This window comes from Primulina tabacum, chromosome 2, assembly GCF_025594145.1.
Source record: "Primulina tabacum isolate GXHZ01 chromosome 2, ASM2559414v2, whole genome shotgun sequence".
Lineage (NCBI taxonomy): Eukaryota > Viridiplantae > Streptophyta > Magnoliopsida > Lamiales > Gesneriaceae > Primulina > Primulina tabacum.
The window spans coordinates 50,214,418-50,237,751 of record NC_134551.1 but is presented as its reverse complement, the minus strand read 5'-3'; the positions used below and the strand labels follow the sequence as shown (position 1 = coordinate 50,237,751).

The 23,334-nt window shown below is 32.0% G+C and overlaps 1 protein-coding gene and 1 pseudogene across 1 annotated transcript; both read right to left on the bottom strand.

Moving 5' to 3' along the window:
- Positions 1-2,416: 2,416 nt before the first annotated feature.
- Positions 2,417-5,690, bottom strand: LOC142537840 (cytochrome P450 CYP72A219-like; annotated as a pseudogene).
- A 2,362-nt stretch (positions 5,691-8,052) lies between these two features.
- Positions 8,053-10,089, bottom strand: LOC142537839 (cytochrome P450 CYP72A219-like). The gene is made up of 5 exons (XM_075643325.1): positions 9,792-10,089; positions 9,484-9,704; positions 9,122-9,366; positions 8,655-9,039; positions 8,053-8,501 (listed from the first exon to the last, which is right to left on the bottom strand). Exons 1-5 carry the CDS (start codon positions 10,087-10,089, stop codon positions 8,076-8,078), a joined length of 1,575 nt encoding a protein of 524 aa, XP_075499440.1. The 3' UTR covers positions 8,053-8,075.
- Positions 10,090-23,334: the final 13,245 nt, after the last annotated feature.

The window sequence follows — 23,334 nt, the reverse complement described above, 5'->3', positions numbered from 1 at the left end:
AAAAAATTGTTAGTGCAAAAAACAAACTAATTTGAAAATTTAGTAAACAAACCCAAAATTGGAAAATATTTCCCCATTTTGAAATAATAATAATGATGATAAAAAATTAACGTTTCGAATTAGGAAAACATGCAATTTTGGTCATCTACATTTTTTTTTTTTTGCGATTTTGTCACCTATATTATCCAATTTCAATCTTAATAATGTACTTTTCAATTTTTGATAATTTTAAATATTTTTATCGGAAATATGACACTACACACATAATCATCATGTTAGGTTTACGTCGTCGCATGTCAAACATGAATGTGAGTGGCCGAGAAATGAATCAAAATTCAAAATACTAAATGTCAGCATCACCTTTTATGATTAAGATAAAATTTGTGAGGCCCATATCGATATTTTGTCTATGGGGAGAACCGGAGAACTTGGCTCAATGGTTGGTTTATTATATGTATGCTCGATTATTGATTTAGAGAGAGTTTGGGGAAGTATATTATATGTATATTGCAAATTTTTACTTTAAAGGGTAATATTGTTTTTGAATAAATAAGAAAATTAGGAAAAATTAATAGAAATAATTGTAATGAGTGTATAATCCAATAATTTATTCTGAGTTTTCACCATTTTTTCTCTCATTCTGACAACCATTTTTTCCCTCGATTTTAAAATAACGGACGCTGCTCATACATACATCGCATGGGTAATATAAATATATGAATCTTATATATTTTTATACAATATATAGTTTTTCTTTATTATGATTTATTCATGTAATACAAATATTTTATAATTATTATTGCTACACCTGCATTTAATTAATAATTGAAGTTGGTGGTTTCCTCTCTGAAACGTGAAGGGGTGAAATTTGAAAAAATTGTCCACTGACACATCAAAAAATTTCTATCAGGGCACCCACAACGGGGTGTTAAATATGTGTTCCTCTCCATTATGAGTGGGGAGTTAGAGAGGGTATGTGGCGTTCAATCCTGTGTCAGTTTATTTTTTTTTAAAATTGGACAATTAACGACGATTTTTGAAAAACCGACCGTAGCTGATTTGCTGACACGCGGGCCCCACGTGTTTTGAATTATTTTAATTATATTTTATATTTTATGAACGTCCTCTGTCCGGTTATTTTTTTAATAAAATTGGACATTTAGCGACGATTTTGAAAAAACCGTCGCTATTTGCGATGGATTTCCACAAACCCGGTGTATCCAGATCAAATATTTCGAAGACGATTTCGCATGGGAAGAGAGTTATTCTTTCGAATAGTGAATGCACTTGAGGATCGTTCACCGTATTTTCAGTAAAGGGACGATGCTGCGATGATTTCATGAATATCTCGAACAAATTCCGAAATACGTGACACTCATGTGCATCGCCAACTTCGTGCCGACTTAGTTGAACATATTTGGTCACAATACAACAACAATCATTGAATTAGTATTTTGCATCTTCTCTTAAGTTTAATTTATTTTCTTTTATTTTTATGCAAGTGTTATTTATTATTATATGTTGTACCGTTTTATTTTAGGTTTATAATAAATTTTTAATTTTAAATAAGTGACACTCATAAAATTAAATTATTTATGTACTAAATATAAAAACATATTATTATTAATAAAAATAATAATAATTTAAATTTCTTAAAAAATTTGAAATTGAATTTATTTAATTTAAAAGTAAGAATAAGATGAATGAGTGGACAGCGGGACCTACAAATAATGAGTAACACTCACCACTGCGGGTGCTCTCAGGCACTCACTCTTTATCTTGTAGATGGTGATGCGCGAGAATCAAAATCGATTTTTTTTTTAAATCTTGTAATTTACATATTTTTTCCTTTTGGTACTTTACAATAAATTTATATCTGTATTCTTCTAACTTGCATATATTTTTTATTATGTTAAGAATAAATTCGGATTCTTAATCTTGTAACTTGCATTTTTATTTTATTTTTGATCATGTTAACAGTCAATCTTAAATTGTAGTCCAATATTTTACATGTTTTTTCATTTTAGTATTTTTAAAATTAAAGTCTATTGTGTTTTTTTCCAAAATATTTTTTTAAAATCACAATATACATGCAAGTTTCCTTTAAAAAAATCCATGTCATAATTAACTTTAAAAAAAAAGAACAAAAAAGAAAACAAAATATGCAAGTTACATGACTAAAAAACAAATATAATGTTAACAAAACAATACTAAAAATGAAAAAAACATGTAAGTTACGTGACTAAAAATACAAAGTCACCGTTAAGAGAACCAAAAACAAAAAAAAAAAGTGCATATTGAAGGACCAGCACACAATTATCCCCAAAAGAAACATATATGCCAAAATTATCATTTTTCCAAGTGAAAAATAAAGATCTTTGCTAATATTTACATTATAGGGACAGACTCATGATTCTGTTCAAATGGACAAAAAATTCATGTGTATTTTTTAAAGCTTGCACATACAATTTTGATCGATCGGGTCTGCCTCGCTAACCATCATACACTAAATTTTGCTTAAAATCAAGTGAGCACCATGTTGAGGTTGAAGTATTATAACCTTATGAGGAGCATGCGTATAAGATGGTGAAAGCTCGAAGGAGAAGCGTTGCAGAATCATGGCCAGTGCCACTTTTGTTTCTATCATTGCAAATGTTTGTCCCACACATATTCGAGGTCCCCAGCTGAATGGGAAAAATATACCTTGGCATTTCTGCGCTTTCGATACGCCTTCGCTAAATCTATCCGGCTTGAACTCCATTGCGTCGTCCCCCCAAATTTCAAGACTTTGATGTATATAACCGTTGGAAGTGAGACATGGGTCCCTTTTGGCAATGTTATTGTTCCCAGTTTGGTATCCTCGATTGCTCTACGAGTAAGAACGGGTAACGGTGGATATAGCCTCAAAACCTCGTGCAAAATCATAGTCACCTGTGCAAGGATTTCATACAGTCATTTTCTTATCATTTCTTGTTTGGAAATCAAATTTGAAAGATTGACACTATTGATTAGTAAATCAAACTATCTACTTACGATTTTCAGGTGATTTAACCCATCAAAATCTGGTAGTCGACTCCCAAACACTTGCAAAACCTCATGTCGGGCTTTTTTCTGCCAGTCCGGATGTATACTCAACAAAAACAATGTCCACGCAAGCAACGCAGAAGTGGTCTCCTGTCCAGCAAAGTAAAACAGCTTGCACTCTTCCACGACTTCGTCTATGTTCATACCGTAACTCTTGTTCCCTTTGAGTACCATTTCTTGGTAATTCGATTCCAACAATAGTCCTAATAGATCGTCGTTATATGCTTCCCCAGATTTCATGGCATTAACCCTTCTATTGACCAAACCCTTTATTGAGGATCGAACTTCTCTATCTATTTCCTTCATTGTCTTGTTCCTTTTGGTTGGCACAAATCTGCACATTAGAAAGTCATAACTCAAAAATGCTGCAAATTAAAGTGCCAAAAAATCCTTTCACTACATGATGTATTACATATTACCTCCATCCTGGTATGTATATTGACTGAGAAGCCTTGATAACAAGCTGTGCCAGCTCCCTCTGAAGTTCGAATATTTTTCTTCCTTCCATAGTTGCTGCCAAATGCAGTTCTCGAGATTGCATCACTTGATAAATTTTGTAGATAAGGCCACACATCGAGCTCACATGGCTGCTCTAAGGGGACATGGCTCTCCCATTGTTCCATAACTTCTTCACAACTTGAAATGAAAGCAGGTATCATGATCTGCACAAATCCAAAGCCGAATTTTTATACTACTTTTTCAAAGCTGTGCTTTTAGCAGCTTTATTAATTATATGATGAAAGTTTATGGTGAAACATGTGTATTAGCGGTACTTAAGCACCTTTACCCTCTCCTACATCGAAATTTGTAATAAATTTAAGCAACTTATAAGCTTTAAGTACTGTAATTACTATCAAGAGAAAATTTCTTCTTGGTCTGCCCAAGCAAACAATTGGGAAGGATTTTCCATACTGCATTGTGTGTAGGTCACCATGTGCCCCTTGGGATGGGCCCTCCTCCAAGTGGATCGTGGGACTCATGCTCGAGATCACCGGTAGATCAAATTAATATTCTTGGTGGGATCTTAGGAAACACACAGGGCAAAGGGTATTAAGTAGAACATGTCTCTTTGTAATTTTAGTTTTTGTGTTGTTAAACATTGGTTTTTAGTCTCATATTTTTTTAAATTTTTGACAACTTTATTATTTTTCATTGATAGTGTTGATGTGACGCTGCGAATAAAAAAGTCACGTCGGCAATAAAAAGATCAAATTTGCATACAAGCAAATTCTATTGAAATATGGCAATATATTATCAAAATGTCAAAAAGAAAAATATTTGAGATCAAATCCAAATTTACCGATAATGAAAACAATACATGACAATATAATTAATTTCAAGATCAATAAAATTGGAGTGATTAATTTGAAGTTGTGAAATATAAATCTATATTTTAATTATTTGGACAACCCTTCTCACTACTTAATTTGGATAATTTTGAATTACCCCATTTCAATATATGATAAGCTAAGGGACTGCATGCATGCATGTATGCATGTTTGACAAGAGTACGCTTTAACTATGAGAATGAAATCATCGAACACACGTACGTGTCGTATATATACTCATTGTTATTATTTTATTACTCTTTTATCTCGAGCAATAACACTGCATGATCACGATATAAAGTAGAGAAATTAAACCATTTAGTCCGAATTCAAGCTCTATTCATATTGAATTCGATTAACAATGACAGATGAATTCAACTCTGCATGGAAATATGTTAGGCTCAACTCGATTTTCGATCAGTCGGAGCTATATATAAGGCAAGAAATATAACCTTTAATTTGTCGAGATGGAAAGCCGGGTTGATGATTTTTCTGTGTTTGGCCCATTTATCGGTTTCATAGCTGAACAAGCCCCGAGCAAGCAGTTTGGTGAGTGGATTCGGGCTTTGTTGCTTCTGGAAGATATGATACTTGGTCATCACCTCCTTTACGAGCTCAGGCTCAGTGACGATAACTGTGGGGACCGGACCAGCCCAAAAGAACGAACTTTCTCCTACAGTTTACCATTTTCAGGGCATGATTTATGTAAGAAAAATGATTTGTTTTTCCTATTAATTAACTTGTAGTTTTAGTCTATTTAATTTTCAAAGTTTGGTTTCAAAACACGAACTTTTAATAATCAGTTATTTTAATCCTATTTTTCATGTGGCATCCAGAAAGTCAAAATTTTTCGATGTCATGTAAGTATTTTCATTATCACGTCAGTATTTTCTGAATTTAAAATTATTATAAATGATAGACCAAAACACAAAACCGAACAAGTCAGTGAACCAAAAACCTGTTTATGAAACAATAAAATCAAATCACACAAAGTTTGGTACCATATTTTTTGATGGTTTCAATGTAGAAGGCTATGACTCTGGGCTTGATGTCATCATGGAGATTGATGGGCTTGGATTTGGCTTCTTGAATGACCTTCACCATTGCTTTCAAGTCTCCATAGATGAAGCGATAGGGGTTTCCTTTGAGGCCTTGCTGCCTCAACAATTTCTCTTGCCGTTTAGGTCTGATCCAAGTTATATTCACCACTCTCCATACATAGAATAACAGCAGTACTAAGGCACAACAGACAGAAAGGATCAAGCACAGAACCGCCATCTAATCAGTGTAGTGACTTTCATCAATGGAAGGGTTCTCTTCCTCGTTTTATAGCATTCTTTAATAATCAAGTACACACAATAGATTGATTTGATATTATAATAATAATTGAATGACTAAATAGATATTATATTGATGTGACTAAATCAGGTTACAAATTGTATTGACATGAGTAAAATAATAAATTTTCGTCAAAATGAAAATTAAAAAAATATATTACGGTATCGAAATAGGTTTATTGCAATAAATAATTGAAAATTTTAATTTTATGCAATTTTTATTGATATTTTTGTTAAAAACGATTTCACTTTTTTTTAAAAAATTCAAATGTGAATTGCAGATTTATGAAAACATAAACTTCAATTATTACTTGTATTGATTATATTAATTCATTCAAATTTGAATTTAATTTATTTTTTATATCAATTCAAATGTAATTTATGAATTATAAGTTTTTTTTTTTTTATTTAAATTAAAACTGAACTCCATTGAAAACACAAAATACTTTTAAAATTTTACATTTATTATATCAATTCATTATTAATTTGAGATATGATTTTGTACTACAATAATATATTTAGTTTTTAATGATAATCTCTATAAATAATTCAGTCTGATTTCGGCATCACGTTCAGACACGCAATTTTCAGTCATAATAAAAATGAAGAAAATGAGTGCAATATTCGTATCGCCCGTGAGATAAATCAGTTCAAAAATACATTTGACGCTTAAATTCTGATTAGTTCGTTGATTCGATCTACCTTCATAGAAAATAAATACTTAATTAAATGTGAATTCTTTTCAATATATTTTTAAAATTCAAGTTTAAATTCGATGTTTTTGAAAATATAAACTACACTTTAAGTATTTGCATTGAATATATCATTATATTAATTTCATTATGAAATTGTTTGTTAATTTATATATTTTATATTTATATTTACTAATCTATATCATACTAAATAAAATATAAAAGCTATATATAATATTATATTTTTCAACTTTTTAAAAGAGTGTCCGTAACATTATTATTATTATTATATTATGTATTATTATTATTGATGATGTATCTTAATATATAAATTTAATGTAAATATTTTTAACATGTCCAAAAAAAATGAACATTTTTAATCAAAAATTTATTTATCTAATACACGACAAAAATTTGAAGTTTTTGAAAAATATTTATTTATTGTTTAAATTTTTTATAAAAAAAAATACTATATGATGTTTAAAATATTTTTCTATTTTTTTAATAATTTTAAATAAGTATTCAAACCCTAATACTTACTAATTTTAATCATTAATACATAAAATAGTACTTCGTCTATCGCACAAGTGAAATACAAGTTTAATTAAAAAAAAGTTTAACATAATATGTTGGTTTAGTTTTATAATAATATTTAAATTTGAATAATTCATTTACAATCTTGTTTTATATATATATATATATAATGCACTGAGATGCAGCACATATTATAATCGTAGTCAATAGTCATAATCAAATCATATTAACACAAGATATTGATTTAATTTTATTATAAAAATCAGATTAACGTAGAGTTTTGATTTGATTTGATTATAAATTAATTGTAAAAAAAGTTTGCTTATTTTCATTTAATTGTTTATTTATAATTGGATTGGTTTATATGAGTTTTATTATTAATATTTCCATTTAATTGGTGTTATCCTTTACCACTAAATTTTCTTAAAAATTTGATAAGCATACAAAATTTTGAAGGAAAAAAAAACAGCAAAAGAAAAAAATTAACACCCTTTTTTATATTTAAACTCCATAAAAATTAATTTAATTTCATAACCTCGTAAAACAAAAATAATAAGATAACGTTCAAGCCAGCCAAGGAAATTTAATTGTGATATATAAAATTAACATGTATATTTGTCAGCAAATGAATGGCGAATTAGGAGAAATAAAAGAAACAGACAAGAATGATTAAAAACAAAAATTGGTTATAAGATCGATAAAATTCATATAGAAAGTGTACGTGGTCCATAATGTAACGTTGAGTCTACATTAAACACAAAACGTAAGATTGTTTCGTGTATTAATTTTGTCAGACGAATCTCGATTCGAAAAATAAAAAAACATTAATTTTTTTGTTCAAAACATTATTTTCACTACAAAAAAATTGTTTTTTGTTAGTTATGTATTGAAAAAATATCATGTAATATGCATATTTGAGTTAAAAATATTATTTTTATGTTAATAGTATATATAATATATGTTGATTCGAATGAAAAATATTAATTTGAATCAAGTTAACTTATCTCATTCGTACATATAACTCTTTTGTACGTTATACGACATTAAAGTAGTATTGATGAACACAAACAACCCTCCGAGCCTCGCTAAAGATCATGTTACTAAATTTTGTTTAAAATCAAGTGAGCACCATGCTCAGGTTGAAGAACGATAACACTATGAGGCGCATGCGTATAAGACGGGGAAAGCTCGAAGGAGAAGCGTTGCAGAATCATGGAGAGTGCCACTTTTGCTTCTATCATCGCAAAGGTTTGTCCGACGCATATTCGAGGTCCCCAGCCAAATGGGAAAAATAAACCTTGGCATTTCTGCGCTTTTGATACGCCTTCACTAAATCTATCGGGCTTGAACTCCATCGCGTCGTCCCCCCAGATTTCACGACTGTGATGTAATATAACCGTTGGAAGTGAAACTTGAGTCCCTTTTGGCAATGTTAGTGTTCCCAGTTTGGTTTCCTCAGTCACTTTACGAGAAAGAACGACCGCTGGTGGATATAGCCTCAAAACCTCGTGCAAAATCATAGTCACCTGTGCCAGGATTTCATTTAGTCATTTTTTTTTATCATTTCTTTTTTTTTGAATTCAAACGCGCAAGCTCGTCAAAAGCTAATTAATAGTTTTAGTTTCCGATCAAACTTGAAAGATTGGACAATTGATTAATGAATCAAGCAATTTACTTACGGTTTTGAGGTGATTTAACCCATCAAAATCTGGTACTCGACTCCCAAAAACTTGCAAAACCTCATCGCGGGCTTTTTTCTGCCAGTCTGGATGTATACTCAACAAAAACAACGTCCACACAAGCAACACAGAAGTGGTCTCTTGTCCAGCAAAGTAAAACAACTTGCACTCTTCCACGACTTCTTCTATGTTCGTACCAAAACTCTTGTTCCCTTGAAGTACAATTTCTTGGTTATTCGATTCCAACAATAGTCCTAATAAATCGTCGCTACGTACTTCCCCGGATTTCATGGCATTAACCCTTCTATTGATCAAAGCCTTTATCGAGGATTGAACTTCTCTATCTATTTCCTTCATTCTTTTGTTCCTTTTGGTTGGCACGAATCTGCACATTAGCAAGTCATAACTAAAAAATGCTGCTAAAGAACCAAAATCGTATCACCGCACCGTACAATAGGTTGCATTACCTCCATCCTGGTATGTATGTTGACTGTAAAGCCTCGACAACAAGCCCTGCTAGCTCCCTCTGAAGTTCGAATACTCTTCTTCCTTCTTCATTGTTGCTGCCAAATGCAGTTTTCGATATTGCATCACGTGATAAATTTTGTAGATGAGGCCACACATCGAGCTCACATGGCTGCTCTGGTGTGACATGGCTCTCCCAGATTTCCATCACTTCTTCACAACTTGAAATGAAAGCCGGTATCATGATCTGCACAAACCATATTAGAATTTTTATTGTACATTTTCAAATGGATCACAATTTACATAACCAAAAATGCAAATTCATGGATTGGTCGGAGCTATATATGATGGCAAGAAATATGACCTTTAATTTGTCGAGGTGGAAAGCGGGGTTGATGATTTTTCTGTGTTTAGCCCATTTATCTGTTTCATAGTTCACCACTCCCCGAGCAAGCAGTTTGGTGAGTGGATTCGGGCTTTGCTGCTTCTGGTAGATATGATACTTGGTCATCACCTCCTTTATGAGCTCAGGCTCGGTGAGGATTACTGTGGGGACTTGACCATCCCAAAAGAATGAACTTTTTCCTAAAGTTCACCATGTATATACATTCAGGACATGATTATTTATGTACTGAAACATTAAAATCAAATCACACAAAATTTGGTAGGTACCATATTTCTTGATGGTTTCGATGTGGAAGGCTATGACTCTGGGCTTGATGTCATCACGGGGATTGATGGGATTGGATTTGGCTTCTTGAATCACCTTCCTCAATTCTTTCAAGTCTCCATTGACGAAGCGATAGGAGTTTCCTTTGAGACCTTGCTGCCTCAACAATTTCTCCAGCCGTTTAGGCCTAATCAAAGCTGCTTTCACCACTCTCCATGCATAGAATAGCAGAGCAGCAGCAAGGCACAACAAACAGAAATGCTCAAGTGCAGAATCTCCATCTAGTCTTGTAGTGTTCATCGATCGAAAGGTACTCTTCCTCGTTTTATAGCATAATTTAACCTGTGCATGCGTAATATTCACTCTCTTTGGTTAATAAGATTGCGCCTTACATTGATTCAAATTGACTGTGTGAATGTATGTGCACTGTATTGACTTAAATTGACACGTCGTGTGAATGTGTTTGCTGCATATTCTAGAAGGTCATATTCTTCCGGGCCTCTTTTTGGAAGCTGATTATGTGAAGTGGGCTCTAATTCTATTTGTTATTGGGCCAGATCCTCTCTATATTAATCCAGTCCTTAAATTGCTGTACCCTTTGCTTTTTCCATGGAAATATGTCAGTCATGTACGAAATTCGTTGCTTTAATTGTTAATTATAAAAATCAGTTCTTTTTGATTAATTTAATAATATTATTTAAATTTGAATAATTCATTTTTATCGATTATAAATCAGTTAAACGCAGTATGTTGATTGATTTTAATATATTATTAAATTTGATTATTTTATTTTAACTGATTATTCAGAATTGTATGGTGGTTTGCGTTTATTTAGTGATAATTAGACTTGATATTTCCATTTAACTTGGTTATTAATAATTTGTTTGATCATCATTTACATATATGTTTTCTTGAAAATTTGATATTTCCATCCAAAATATTTACGTCACTCCGTCCAAGCGGTGATAATTTCTCGTAGGTTTAAGTAGGTGTGTTAATTTGGGTGTATTGGATTGGGTTGCAAGAATTTCTCAACCCGAACATGAACACGAACCAACTCGAACCAACCCGTCAACATGATTTGATTTTTATCAATTATTATTTTATTATTTAACAAAATAATAAAATAAAACTATAAAAATTCAAAACAAAAATAATATAATTTAAGCACATAATATAAAAAATTTTAATCTAATAATGATAATTATGTTTCATCTATTTAAATATTTAAATTTAGTAGTCAAATTTAATAAATGATTAATTACTCCAAAAAATAATAATTGTTTAGAAAATTAAAATATTTCACATAATAAATATTATATGTTTAATGTTTTAAAATTTATGATTTTAATCTACAAAAAAGATCTATAAACATAAAAAAAGTAACTTAATTATTTCAAGTTCTATTTCTCAATCTTTTTACAGTTTTTTGCTCTAATCAAATATTGAAACAACGTATGATATAAAAATTTAAAAAATTGAAAGCTATTTATAAAACTTAATTTAAAATTTTCAACTAAATTACTTTTTAATGTATGTATCAATAGAAACATTATAATTATCAATAATCTAGGATAACATTATTTGATTTTTTGGATCGTCAATCAGGTCTACTTTACCCGACATGTTTTTTTGCGGTTCATATTTCAATTCTAACTGGACCTGAAAACGATCCGAACCTGAATTTTTTCGAGTTGACTCGGGTCGCGTCCACTTTCAACACCCTCAAGTTCAAGAATAAAAGAGTGAACTGAATTAACTAGAACATCAGTAACTATATATACATACTATATATTATATATAACAAAACTACATGTAATTACCAATAAGCTCTTTTTCTTACACGGAAGCCTTTCCCACGTCCAAAATAAAGGAGAACAAATTCCAAATTGAAACAAACAAAAGAAATAAAATTAATGAAGATGGATATATGGTTGTCTAAGGAACAGGATAAGATTTATTGTTACACATGCATTTATAAGCCATCGGGCACGTCTCAGCCTCTTCAAGTGACGAGCACACGAAGCTAACCATAACCAACCGACACGGCGTACAAGATCCACAGGCGTGAGTACAATCCGGCAAGCTGGACCCGGCAATCTGTAGCGGATCAGCTCTTTTATGCATCTTTTTGACCCGGTAGAGATCAGGTTTCGCCATATATTCCTTTTTATGAGATTTTGCTTGATACGAGCCTGTTATAAATTATGTAAGAATAACGAAGGATTAAAAATTATACATCTTTCTTTAATTTTACATATGTCAGACACACATTTCCTCATATACAACTATGTTATATATGTCCTAAAAGTAACTAACCTATAATCATAAATTGAACATTGAATCCATACTCTTTAAAAATCGTGCATCCAATAAATGAGTGATACATAATCAATGTTCGCTTAAATTATACGGTAAGTGTACATCATATCAAAACTCTATATTTAAAATAAATAAATAATTGTATTTAACCGTTTATCACGTAACTTAAAATAACATATACAATACAAGCAACAAAAAATAAGGAAAAAAATCATGCGCGAACGTAGGTTACCGATATGCCTCGCATGTACGTCGACCACGCTAAGCAAAACCAGAACAATAACAACACTTCTAAAACTCCCCATCTTCTTCTATTCTCTTTCTTCTTCCTTGGAAGAACGAAAACCTTGAAAGAGAAAGAAATATGCGACCAATTAATTTGTATATCATATTATTTATGAACAAGAAAATTGAATTGAAACAAGTGACAGGCAAAATCTGTAAAAGAATTGATAATGGATCACATGAAAAAGGAACAATTGTCACAGGTTTTTAACCCTTTTTAGCCATCGTGCATTTGAAAGGGTCACACGTTTAGGAGAAATAATAATAATAATAATCAAGAATTTACTTCTAAGCCACATACACGTGAGTGAAGTGGACCGATCCTAAAATCCGCAGTCATTGGATGTATTTAATATTTTTCGAGTTTCAAAAGTTGAAACGAATTAAATGGGTTGTAAATTTATTATGGACCGATCCAATTTAATGTGAATGCCTTGAATGTTGTTCGTGGTTTTTGAATTTTTTTTATTTATTAAAAGTGAAACAAAGCGTGGCAAGAACAGAATAATTAAGCTGAATATTAATATACGTGTTAGTTTATATATTGTTTAGTTTATATATACATATATATATATAGTATTTTAGGTTTTTTTTTTTTAAATTTTGAGAAGTTGAAGCGTGGAGTTTTGATAAAAACTTTATATAATTTCCACCTTATATATTTTGTCATAAAATATGTTGTATGTTGTATAATAAATTTTGACACAGTACGTATGTGCATGTCATTCCTTTTGTCTCTCGATGCAGATCGTGCGACCACCAAACTTTGGGAATAATCCTTGTCAAATAGCTTGGCCAAGAAAGCTTTTAGCCTTTGGTTTTATAGCTATGTCGTTACATGTAAACAACAATTATAGAATAAAATTAAAATATTACTTTAAAAAAAATAGTTTGAATCATTTTGTTATTTATTTAATTTGGATTTAATCTCTTGTCATGTCAATCAAATAAATTAATTACTTTCAAAATTGTTTCCAAATTAATGTGATCTTATTTTTTCAAGGATGAAATATTCGAGATGGACGTTGGAACTGCCCAACAAAATCGGTGTTCGTCGGATACAGACTCTGCAAATTCGGAAGCATGAGGTGTTAGAGATTTTTCTCAAAATCATGTTTTTTACGTATACATGAACATGAAAAACTATATGCGGAAATAGATCGAGTATTACCTCCGGCCATTGAAAATTTGAATTCTTTGATTTTCTTCTCGGTGATGTCTTCTAAGCACCCACCACTCTCAATCATAGATAGTGTAGATTTTTTATGAGGTGTGTATGCCTTAGGCACCTCAATCGCTCTATTTATAGGTGTTTGCTCATACCCGATGAGTGTATCGGAGCCGAGATTCAGAAGAAGAAACTGTACGCATACTCAGTTTCTAAGTTGAGATTGCGTACGCAAGTTTCGTCAAAATATGTAGGCAATGACCGTCGTCAATTCCTACACGATACTTTTTATAACATGTGTCATTTTCTTACATTCTCCCACTTGACCCATATCTCATTTACTATAGGAGAAAATAAAATACATGAATCATGGCGATAGGTCATCTAAAAACAATTATTATCTTCCATGTATTACAATGATTATATCTCTCCAAATAACTTAATGAATAAACCCTATGTTATTCGAGGTCCAACTTATTGATATTTCAGTCGAATCAATGAATGTGTGCACAACAACATATGAGAAAATTTCACATCAAGAGTTTCATTAACTTTGTTCTTACAACAAAAGTACATAAAGGAACCAAGTCCCATTTTTTCTGTATGATCCTTAATTTCAATGGTGGCATGCCCTTAGTCAGAGGATCCGCAATCATCAATTCAGTGCTATTGGTGCTCGATAAGTACTTCTTATCTTTAACCACGTCTCGTATGGCTAAAGTACTTAATGTCGATGTGCTTGCTTCGACTACCACTTTTGTTATGTTTAGCCATTAAAAACAGCAGCTGAATTGTCACAATATATTCTTAATGATCAGATAGAATCCATAATTCTAAGCCCCGAAATGAACTCTTCCAACCGTACACCATGTGAGGTTGCCTCAAAACAAGATACGAACTCAGCTTCCATAGGATGGAAGTAGCAGTTAATGTCGCTTTGCACTTCTCCAAGATACAGCTCCACCTGCTAACATGAAAAATAAATCCTGAAGTGGATTTTCTTGAATCAATGCAGCCAGCGTGAGTCTGAATCAGAGTAGTCAATTATTTCCAAATTCTCAGTTCGTCTGAACATAAGCATATAATCTTTGGTCCCTTGAAGGTACCTCATGACTTTCTTTGCAGCTTTCCAATGGTCTAAACCCGGGATTACTCTGATATCTTCCCACAATCCCAACAACAAATGCAATGTCAGGTCTAGTGCAAACCTGAGCATACATTAAGCTTCCGATAGCAGAAGCATAAGGAATGTTTTTCATTTGTTCCCGCTCTAGATCATTCTTTGGGCATTGGCTCAAATTGAATTTATCGCCTTTCACAACTGGAGCTATACTTGGTGAACAATCTTTCATCCGATATCTCTATAAAACTTTGTTTATAGGAGGTTTCTTGAGACAGACCTATAATACCTTGAATTATGTCTCTATGTATCTTAATGCCAATGACATAATATGCCTCACCCATATCCTTCATATCAAAGTTTTTAGAGAGAAATTGTTTCAACCTCATATAACAAACACTTATCATTGGTTGCAAGTAATATATCATCCACATATAGAATAAGGAAACAAATCTTGCTCCCACTGACCTTCTGGTATATACATTGATCCATGGGTTCTCAACGAATCCGAATGAAGAGATAACATCATGAAAGTTTTAAATACCATTGACGGAAGCTTGTTTCAATCCATATATAGATTTCTAAGCTTACAAACCAATTGCTCACCATTACTAGAGAAGAATCCTTCAGGTTGTTTCATATAAAGCCTCTTCCTCTAGTTCTCCATTGAGAAAAAGCTGTTTCACATCCAGTTATTGTAAATCTAAGTCAAAAGGTGCAACTAATGCTAAATGATACGAAGAGAATCTTTCTTAGATACAGGAGAAAAAGTCTCCTTGTAGTCGATTCCTTCCTGCTGAGGTGAATCATTTCGCTACGAGTCTTGCTTTATTACCTTTCAATGTTGCCTAATGAGTCTTTCTTTGTTTTGAAGACACCATTTACATCCAATGGCTTTTACACCATCAGGCAACTGAACAAGATCCCAGACTCCATTAACTGCCATAGAATTTATCTCTTCTTTCATAGCATTAAACCATAGTTTTGACTCATTACAACTCATGGCTTGTGAAAACGTTCAGGATCATTTTCGGCTCCGATGTTAAAATCCGATTCTTGTAAATACACAAGCATAATCACTAGATATAGCTGATCTTCTTATTCTAGTAGATTCCTTAGGTTGTTTGGTTGATCAAACAATTTCTTGTTGTTCTACATTAACAACTTAGATCTACTGGATTTCATCAGCGATTTGTGGAACTTCAGTAACCTGGTTGTTAACACTCATTTGGTCTTGAGGGTGTGAATAACGACCAATCTGTCATTTGAATAAGAGGGTTGTGAGTTAATGTGATCTTCTCAAAACTATGTCATTTGAATAATCACTGACACTAATCAAATCATTCTCAAGAAATTTTGCATTTCTTGATTCCACAATTCTAGTGTTGTGAGATGGACAATAGAATCTGTACCCTTTGGATTTTTCGGCATTACCCAATGAAATATCCACTTATAGTTCATTGGGTCCAGTTTTATTTCATGTGGGTGTAAACTCTTATTTTCAGAAGGACAACCCCAACATGCGTATATGTTGCAAACTCGGTTTCCAACCTTGTAAATAACTCAAATGGCGTCTTTGGGACAGCCTAGTTGGAACTCGGTTAATATATACACAGCTGTCTTAAGAGCTTCAGTCCCAAGGGTTTAGGAAGTTTAGGAGCTACTAAACAATGCTCCTCACCATGTCCAATAATGTTTCGGTTTCTCCTCTCAGCTACGCCATTCTGGTCAGCGAGAACCAGGCATAGTATATTGGGCAACAATCCCATGTTCTTGGAGAAACTTCGCAAACGGACCAGGTACTTGTCCATTCTCAGTGTATACTACCGTAATATTCTCCACCTCTATCAGTTCTCACGATCTTAATATATTTTTCACATGGCTTCTTCCACTTCAGTCTTAAAAACCTTAAAGGCTTCAAGTGCTTCGGTTTTTGTTATGAAGCATGTAGATATACAATGTATCGTGATAATCATCAATGAAGGAGATGAAGTATTTCGGACTTTGCATGTCCATCTCTGGACAACAAATATCTGAATGTAGTGATTCTAATATTTCGTACTCATCTTGGCCACTATTTTGGCCTTATTGGTCTGCTTTCCCTTAATGCAGTCCACCACAAGTCTCAAAATCAGTAAAATCTAAAGTACTGAGTACTCCATCATTTTACTAATCTTTAAATTCTCTCTATGGAGGATTGTCTCAATCTCCTGTGCCACAATATAGAAGAATCTTCATTTATAACACATCTTTAATACCTCCGTGAACATGCATAGTGATGTTATTATTGTAAAGAAATAGAGAAAAGACCATCAAACATTGTACCATTGTCAATAATATTTGATTTATAAAACAAATTTATTGATTTATCCAAAACGGAAATGAATAACCAAGGGGGTACAAATTTTGAAACTGAAATTAAATTCCTAGAAAACTAGGAACATAAAAAGTATTTTCCAATTTTAAAATATAACCATTATTCAATACTAGGCAAGCAGTCCCAAACGCCTCCACATGCGAAGACATCTTGTTTCCTGAATAGATGCTTCGCTCATTTTCTATTGGCTTCCTTAGTTTTGCATACCCTGCAAGGTATTTGTAACATGGATTGTAGAACCTGAATCAATCCACCATATGTTATAAAATCATATCAACCATATTAGATTCATAACAGACACAATAAAGTAGGAATACCTTTCTTTTCAAGCCAGTCCTTAAATTATTGCAATCCTTCTTAATGTGTCCGTCTTTTACAGAAGAAACACTTGGATTCTTTCTTGATGTCAGTTGGGGTGAATTATTCCTTTCCCTTTTCCCCTTGACTTTGGTTTGCTTCTTATACTTTCCTTGTGTAGTCATAAATACATTATCACTCGTTTCCATCAACAGCCTTCCTTCCTCTTGAACACATCATGGTCATTAATTCATTAATTGACCATTTATCCTTATGTGTGTTGTAGGAAATTTGAAGGGTCCATATTGCTGTGGAAGAGTGCATAAAATGTAGTGCACAAGAAAAGTCTCAGACATTTTCACTTCAAGTGTCTTGAGCCGAGCCGCTATGTCCCGCATTTTAATGATGTGCTCTCGCACTACCTCTCACACTGGTGAGCCTTAATGAAGAGAATTCCATAATTAGGGTGCTTGCAAGAGCCTTATCTGAAGACTGAAACTGTTCATCAATAGCCTTCAGTAATTCTTTGACATTATTATGCTGGTCGACAGAACCACGCATGCCAGCCGAGATTTTGGTCTTTATGACATTACGTAGAGTCGATTAGATCGCTCCATTTTTCATAAAGATCAACATCATCCGGAATGCTGTTTTCAGTAATAGCAGATGGTTCGTCTTTCCGTATAGCATAATCAATATCCACCCCAATTGAAGAAGAATTCTTCTTTCCAAATTTTATAGTTGTCGCCCTTTAGTTCGGGAATGTCATATTTCATATCAGAAAAACTCGCAGATTGCATAACTGCACAAAATATCATATGCTTAAATTTTGAGACAATATCATGTTTTACCAATGTAATTCATGTTTTAAAAATCTAGTGACATAAAATTTGCCTGTGGGCTAAAATTTTAATTCAATAAGAGTTTTCTGTAACTTTATGATAAAGCTATCAAAATGTATTTTCCTTAACTCCTGTGGGAAAATTAAGTAAAATATATTTTGCTATTTTAAACTAATTAGTTATATAAATATAATAAAAATCCCTGTGGGGTAAAATTTATTATGTTTATATAATTAATTACAATTGATGTCCATTATATGATCTAAATCCACTTAATGCATAATTTTCCTTAATTAAGGATGTTGTGGCTATTCCTCAATTATTTAAAATTATATGGTTCACCGGACAAAATTTTGGCTTTACTTTAATACTTTATATAATAATTATTTAGTAACATAATCAACATTTTCTAAGAGTGCTCCCAAGAAAGATAGGTAGTGCTAAGGCCCTTTAAATACCTAACTCCTAGTCAGAGCAACATTCTTCAGGGAGACCAGTGGCTAGTCAAGGCAGTTTAAACCGATCTATGAAGAACTCCCCCAGATCATGTTTTCTCATGTCACATTATAATTATTATTCAACTTAATTATCCACATTTATGTGAATCTTTATAAGCCAATTTTTTTTATTTAATAACTTTATATTCACATTTTTACTTAAAATGAACAAATACGTTCCCCATCAGTTTTTCTCTTCAATCAGAGTAGTGATAAAGTGAGGATCACGTTTACATGAAAATGTGGGCTCCTCATCAGTTTTTCTTTTTTATCAGAGTAGTGATAAAATCAGGATTATTTGTTCATTTGTGAACATCTGAAATATTTTATTTTAAATATTATATTCACATCTTGCTTGATATGTTCATTTTAAATTATAAACAACTCAATATAATTTAATATGAACATAATGTGAATATTGATTTACCAAAATATTTTTCAATACAATTTGCATTTAAAAACCTTAAAAAATAAATGCAAACATAATATTAAATTTGTATGTACACATCAAACACTTATCCTTAATATTTGACATTATATCTAACATGCAAAAAATAATTTCTAAACATGATTGAAAATTGTACTGAATTTGAAAATATTAAATCTAATTCCAAATCATTTATTATAATAATAATAAATAAAATAATAATAGTAATAAAACTTATTTTATTTATTTATTATTATTATTATTTTATTTAAAATAATAATAATAAACAAATAATGCATTCTCCTTTCCATTAATGCTTGGCAGGCTATTTCACGTGATCGTGTTCTTCAAGATTTCTCCATTTGCAAAAAAAACCAGTAGCACTTAACCGAAAATATTTCGCTCCAAAAAAAAAATTTATTTTTTAATATTCAAGGAAGAAATTCAAACTCGATCGAGAACACAATTTTAAGGTAAGTTATTTTATCCGATCTTCAAACTTCTTACGTAAATTCCGAGAAGCAAAATTTTCAAGGTAGAGGTATCACTGCTCTGATACCAAATGTTAGAGATTTTTCTCAAAATCATGTTTTTTACGTATACATGAACATGAAAAAACTATATGCGGAAATAGATCGGTATTACCTCCGGCCATTGAAAATTTTGATTTCTTTGATTTTTCTCTTCCGGTTGATGCCTTCTAAGCACTCCACCCTCTCAATAGATGGTTATATTTCTTATGAGGTATGTATGCTTAGGGACTTCAATCGCTCTATTTATAGGCGTTTGCTCATACCATCGATGAGTGTATCGGGAGCCGAGATTCAGAAGAAGAAACGTGTACGCATCTCAGTTTCTAAAGTTGAGATTGCGTACGCAAGTTTCGTCAAAATATGTAGGCAATGGCCGTCGTCAATTCCTACACGATACTTCTTATAACATGTGTCATTTTTCTTACATGAGGGCGAGCCTAAAGTTGATTATCACTAACATCGAAATAAGACATGGATGATATGTTGCAGAGAGCAGCAGGAATAGTATCTGTAAAAATGTTAACAGATGCGGAGATACATGGAAAAATGTCAGGTTTCGAAGTTTTGTAAGTGATTCGGAAATCTCTCCTACCGAGCCACAAGTATCCATGGAAAGAACTCTGGGTGACGATAGATTTCTAATAGATGGAGGGATAGGCCCTGAAAGACTGTTTTCAGACAATCCTAGATTTTCGAGTTCGTACAAGGAACCGAGCTTAGGTGGTATATATGATTCCAGAGAGCTTATTGTCCAGCAAATTAAGATAGTACAGGTTTCTGCATTGGACCAGATTTCTTAGCATTGGGCCGACAACATAATTATTGCTAATTGTACCAGCCCACCTCTCCCTAAAGGCCCATATTTTCTTATGAATGTTAATTTGTAACCGTACGTATCTTGAAATAATTTCATGCTGAAAGTAAATATTATAAAAATATATACTTGGGTGATTTTTTTCGATACACATACATACATATAAATGAAATATTATACATGCTAATATATAATATATTAATTCTAAAAAACAATTGGTACAATAAAGTATGACTAGTGCATAAATGTTTGAAATTTTTATCGTATATTATGAAATATTAGGATTGACCTTTCTTTGAGTTCGGAAAAGCTTTGTCATAGTTAGGTTAAATTTTCCTCTCAAACTCGAAATCTTGATATCAAATGGGTAAAAAATGCTCGGCAAGTTACCAAGATTTGGTGAGTTTGGATTTAAAATCATTTTGCTTACAGAGATTTATTTAAAGCTAGCTAAGTGTTTTTTAATAAGCAAAAATTTTAATAGTTTTATATTTGAATGAATAGAAGAAAAATAATTTTTTTTTACTATGAGTTATTTAGAAACACACTTAAAAACTATAAATATAAGTTTTTGATAAACAATTATTTTATCTTAAATAAGTGCTTTTAAAAGCACTGCAATATTCCAAATACATATAAAACTTTTTAAAAAAATTAATTAAAAAAAACTACTAAATCCAAACGTACTCATTGCAAATAAGACGTAATATTATAGTAAATAAGTCTTATATCAGAAATAGAAGCAATGGAGCAAATAAGATGGTGGCATCATGCTGCATGCATACGTCAAGCAAAATTGTAGTTGGCACACGAAGTTCGCTGAAGCAAAAGAGTGGCGCTGAATCCCAGCCTCATATTTTCCCCATCGAACAGGAGAAGATTGTTCTCCATTTGATGCCCTCCAATGACAATACCAGTCTCTGCATCAACGCCACCATCGATAAATCCCAAGCACAACACTTGCCCGTTTTTAACAGATACCAGTTCATACCACTGAATTCGCACCATAAATTCTCCAGAAAACATCTTCTTGATGCATTGAGATCGATAAATGGAGCACTCGGCCCTACTTGTGTTTTCGGCAAGCTCTTGGAGTTGTAGCATATCTGGGTCACCGGTTTGACCCTTTCAATGTGACTCAGCTCTTTTGTAAACGCATTTGTTACAGCGTTGTAAATCGAGCTGCGCATTATGGTGTAAGGTTTGTGAAGGGAAATATATTTTTTTTATTTAATTGATATAATTTTTTATTTTAAATAATTTTTCTAATATTATTTTTTTTGTTGATTTGATTGTGTATAATATTTAATAAGATTTTGTCTTTCTAGATAAAGTGATAAATATGATAAGCTCTCTTTTAATATGATATTTGTGATATGATATCTTATTCCTAATAGAATTCTTGTTTCCTTATTGTGCAAGATTCTTTATTGATAAACCCTACGTTTATAAATAAGAGGCTTTAAGTCATAAAGTGGGGTTTTTGACGCAACACAAATTTCAGAGAAAGACTTACAAAGCTGTTGCTGTCTAGATGAGGAGTTTTCTTACGTGATGAATTTTTCGTGGAGATTTTTAGTGAAGAGATTTTCGTAGGAGAGTTTTTCGTCAAAGTATTTTTCGTGAAGAGTTTTTGGGGAGGTGATTTATGGCTAGGTGATTTACGTGAGGTGATGTTCGTGGGGACTCTTGGATCAATCATACGCTCACTTTCGCACTCCGTGGAATTTCAGAGAAGTATTTCTTTAAAGGACGTGCAGCATTGAAGATTGCTGATATCAAGTGTTGCCGTAATTGTTGGAGACATTTCAGACAACACGCGTGCAAGTGTTGGCTGAAGATCGGGTTTTGTTTCTCCAAACTTTTGGCATTTAGTTTTTGCTTTCTTGTTTAAGCTTTTATTCTGGTTATTTGTTTTTAGAAAGCTTTTATTTTCCTCAACTTGTCGAGGAAATTGATTTTAGTCTTAATCACTAGTGATAGGTTTTTTGTAAACGATTTGTTTTTCTAGTGATTAATTTTTGCCCTGAGGTACCGCACAAGTATTTATATTTGTGCAAATTTAATCTCGTCCATCTATTTATTTAAAGTCAATTTGTGTTTTAAAATATAATATTCCGCTGCATATTGTCCGAGATGTTGTAACATCTGGCACAACACTTAATTCTGATTAAACACAAATTCATTATTTTATATCCTATTCTGATATTTTTATTATTTTTGGTATATGTCGAATAAAATAAGTTCTTACAAGTGGTATCAGAGCCTACTCTTGATATACTAAGTGCTGATTCTGGTTTTTGTTTTTGTTTGACAGAAATATCAAATGGATCCATCATTCGCAATGTAACGTCCCAAAAATCGAAAAGTCCACGTGAACCACATGAATGCAAATCATTAAATTTCTTTGGTATTTTATTAAATTGTTTTAAAGCAATAAATGCATATTTATTTCATTAAATTGTGTTTAATTATTTTTATGCATAATTATTGCATGGTAGAATTTATTTTATGAAATTTTAAAAGTTCATGCATTATAGATTTTTAAGTTGCATTTCGCGCTCGAACGAGGAACGGAGACCGGAGAATTTTCAAGAAAATTATTTTATTACATGATTTATTTTTATAAATTAATTTAAGGTGTTTTAAGTGCAATTTTCAAAACTGAGAATTTTTAGGTATTTTTACCCGCATGATTTTATTTTTTTAACGGTACGCAAATTTTATCGAATCGGGGGACTTTTTAAGGGTTCGGCTATTATTTTCAAAACTTTTTCAACACGAAATATGTTAGGGTTTAATGGGCCTACTTTTAAGCCCGTTGGGCTTAATATCATTTTTACCTTTAATTATCAAGTTTAGA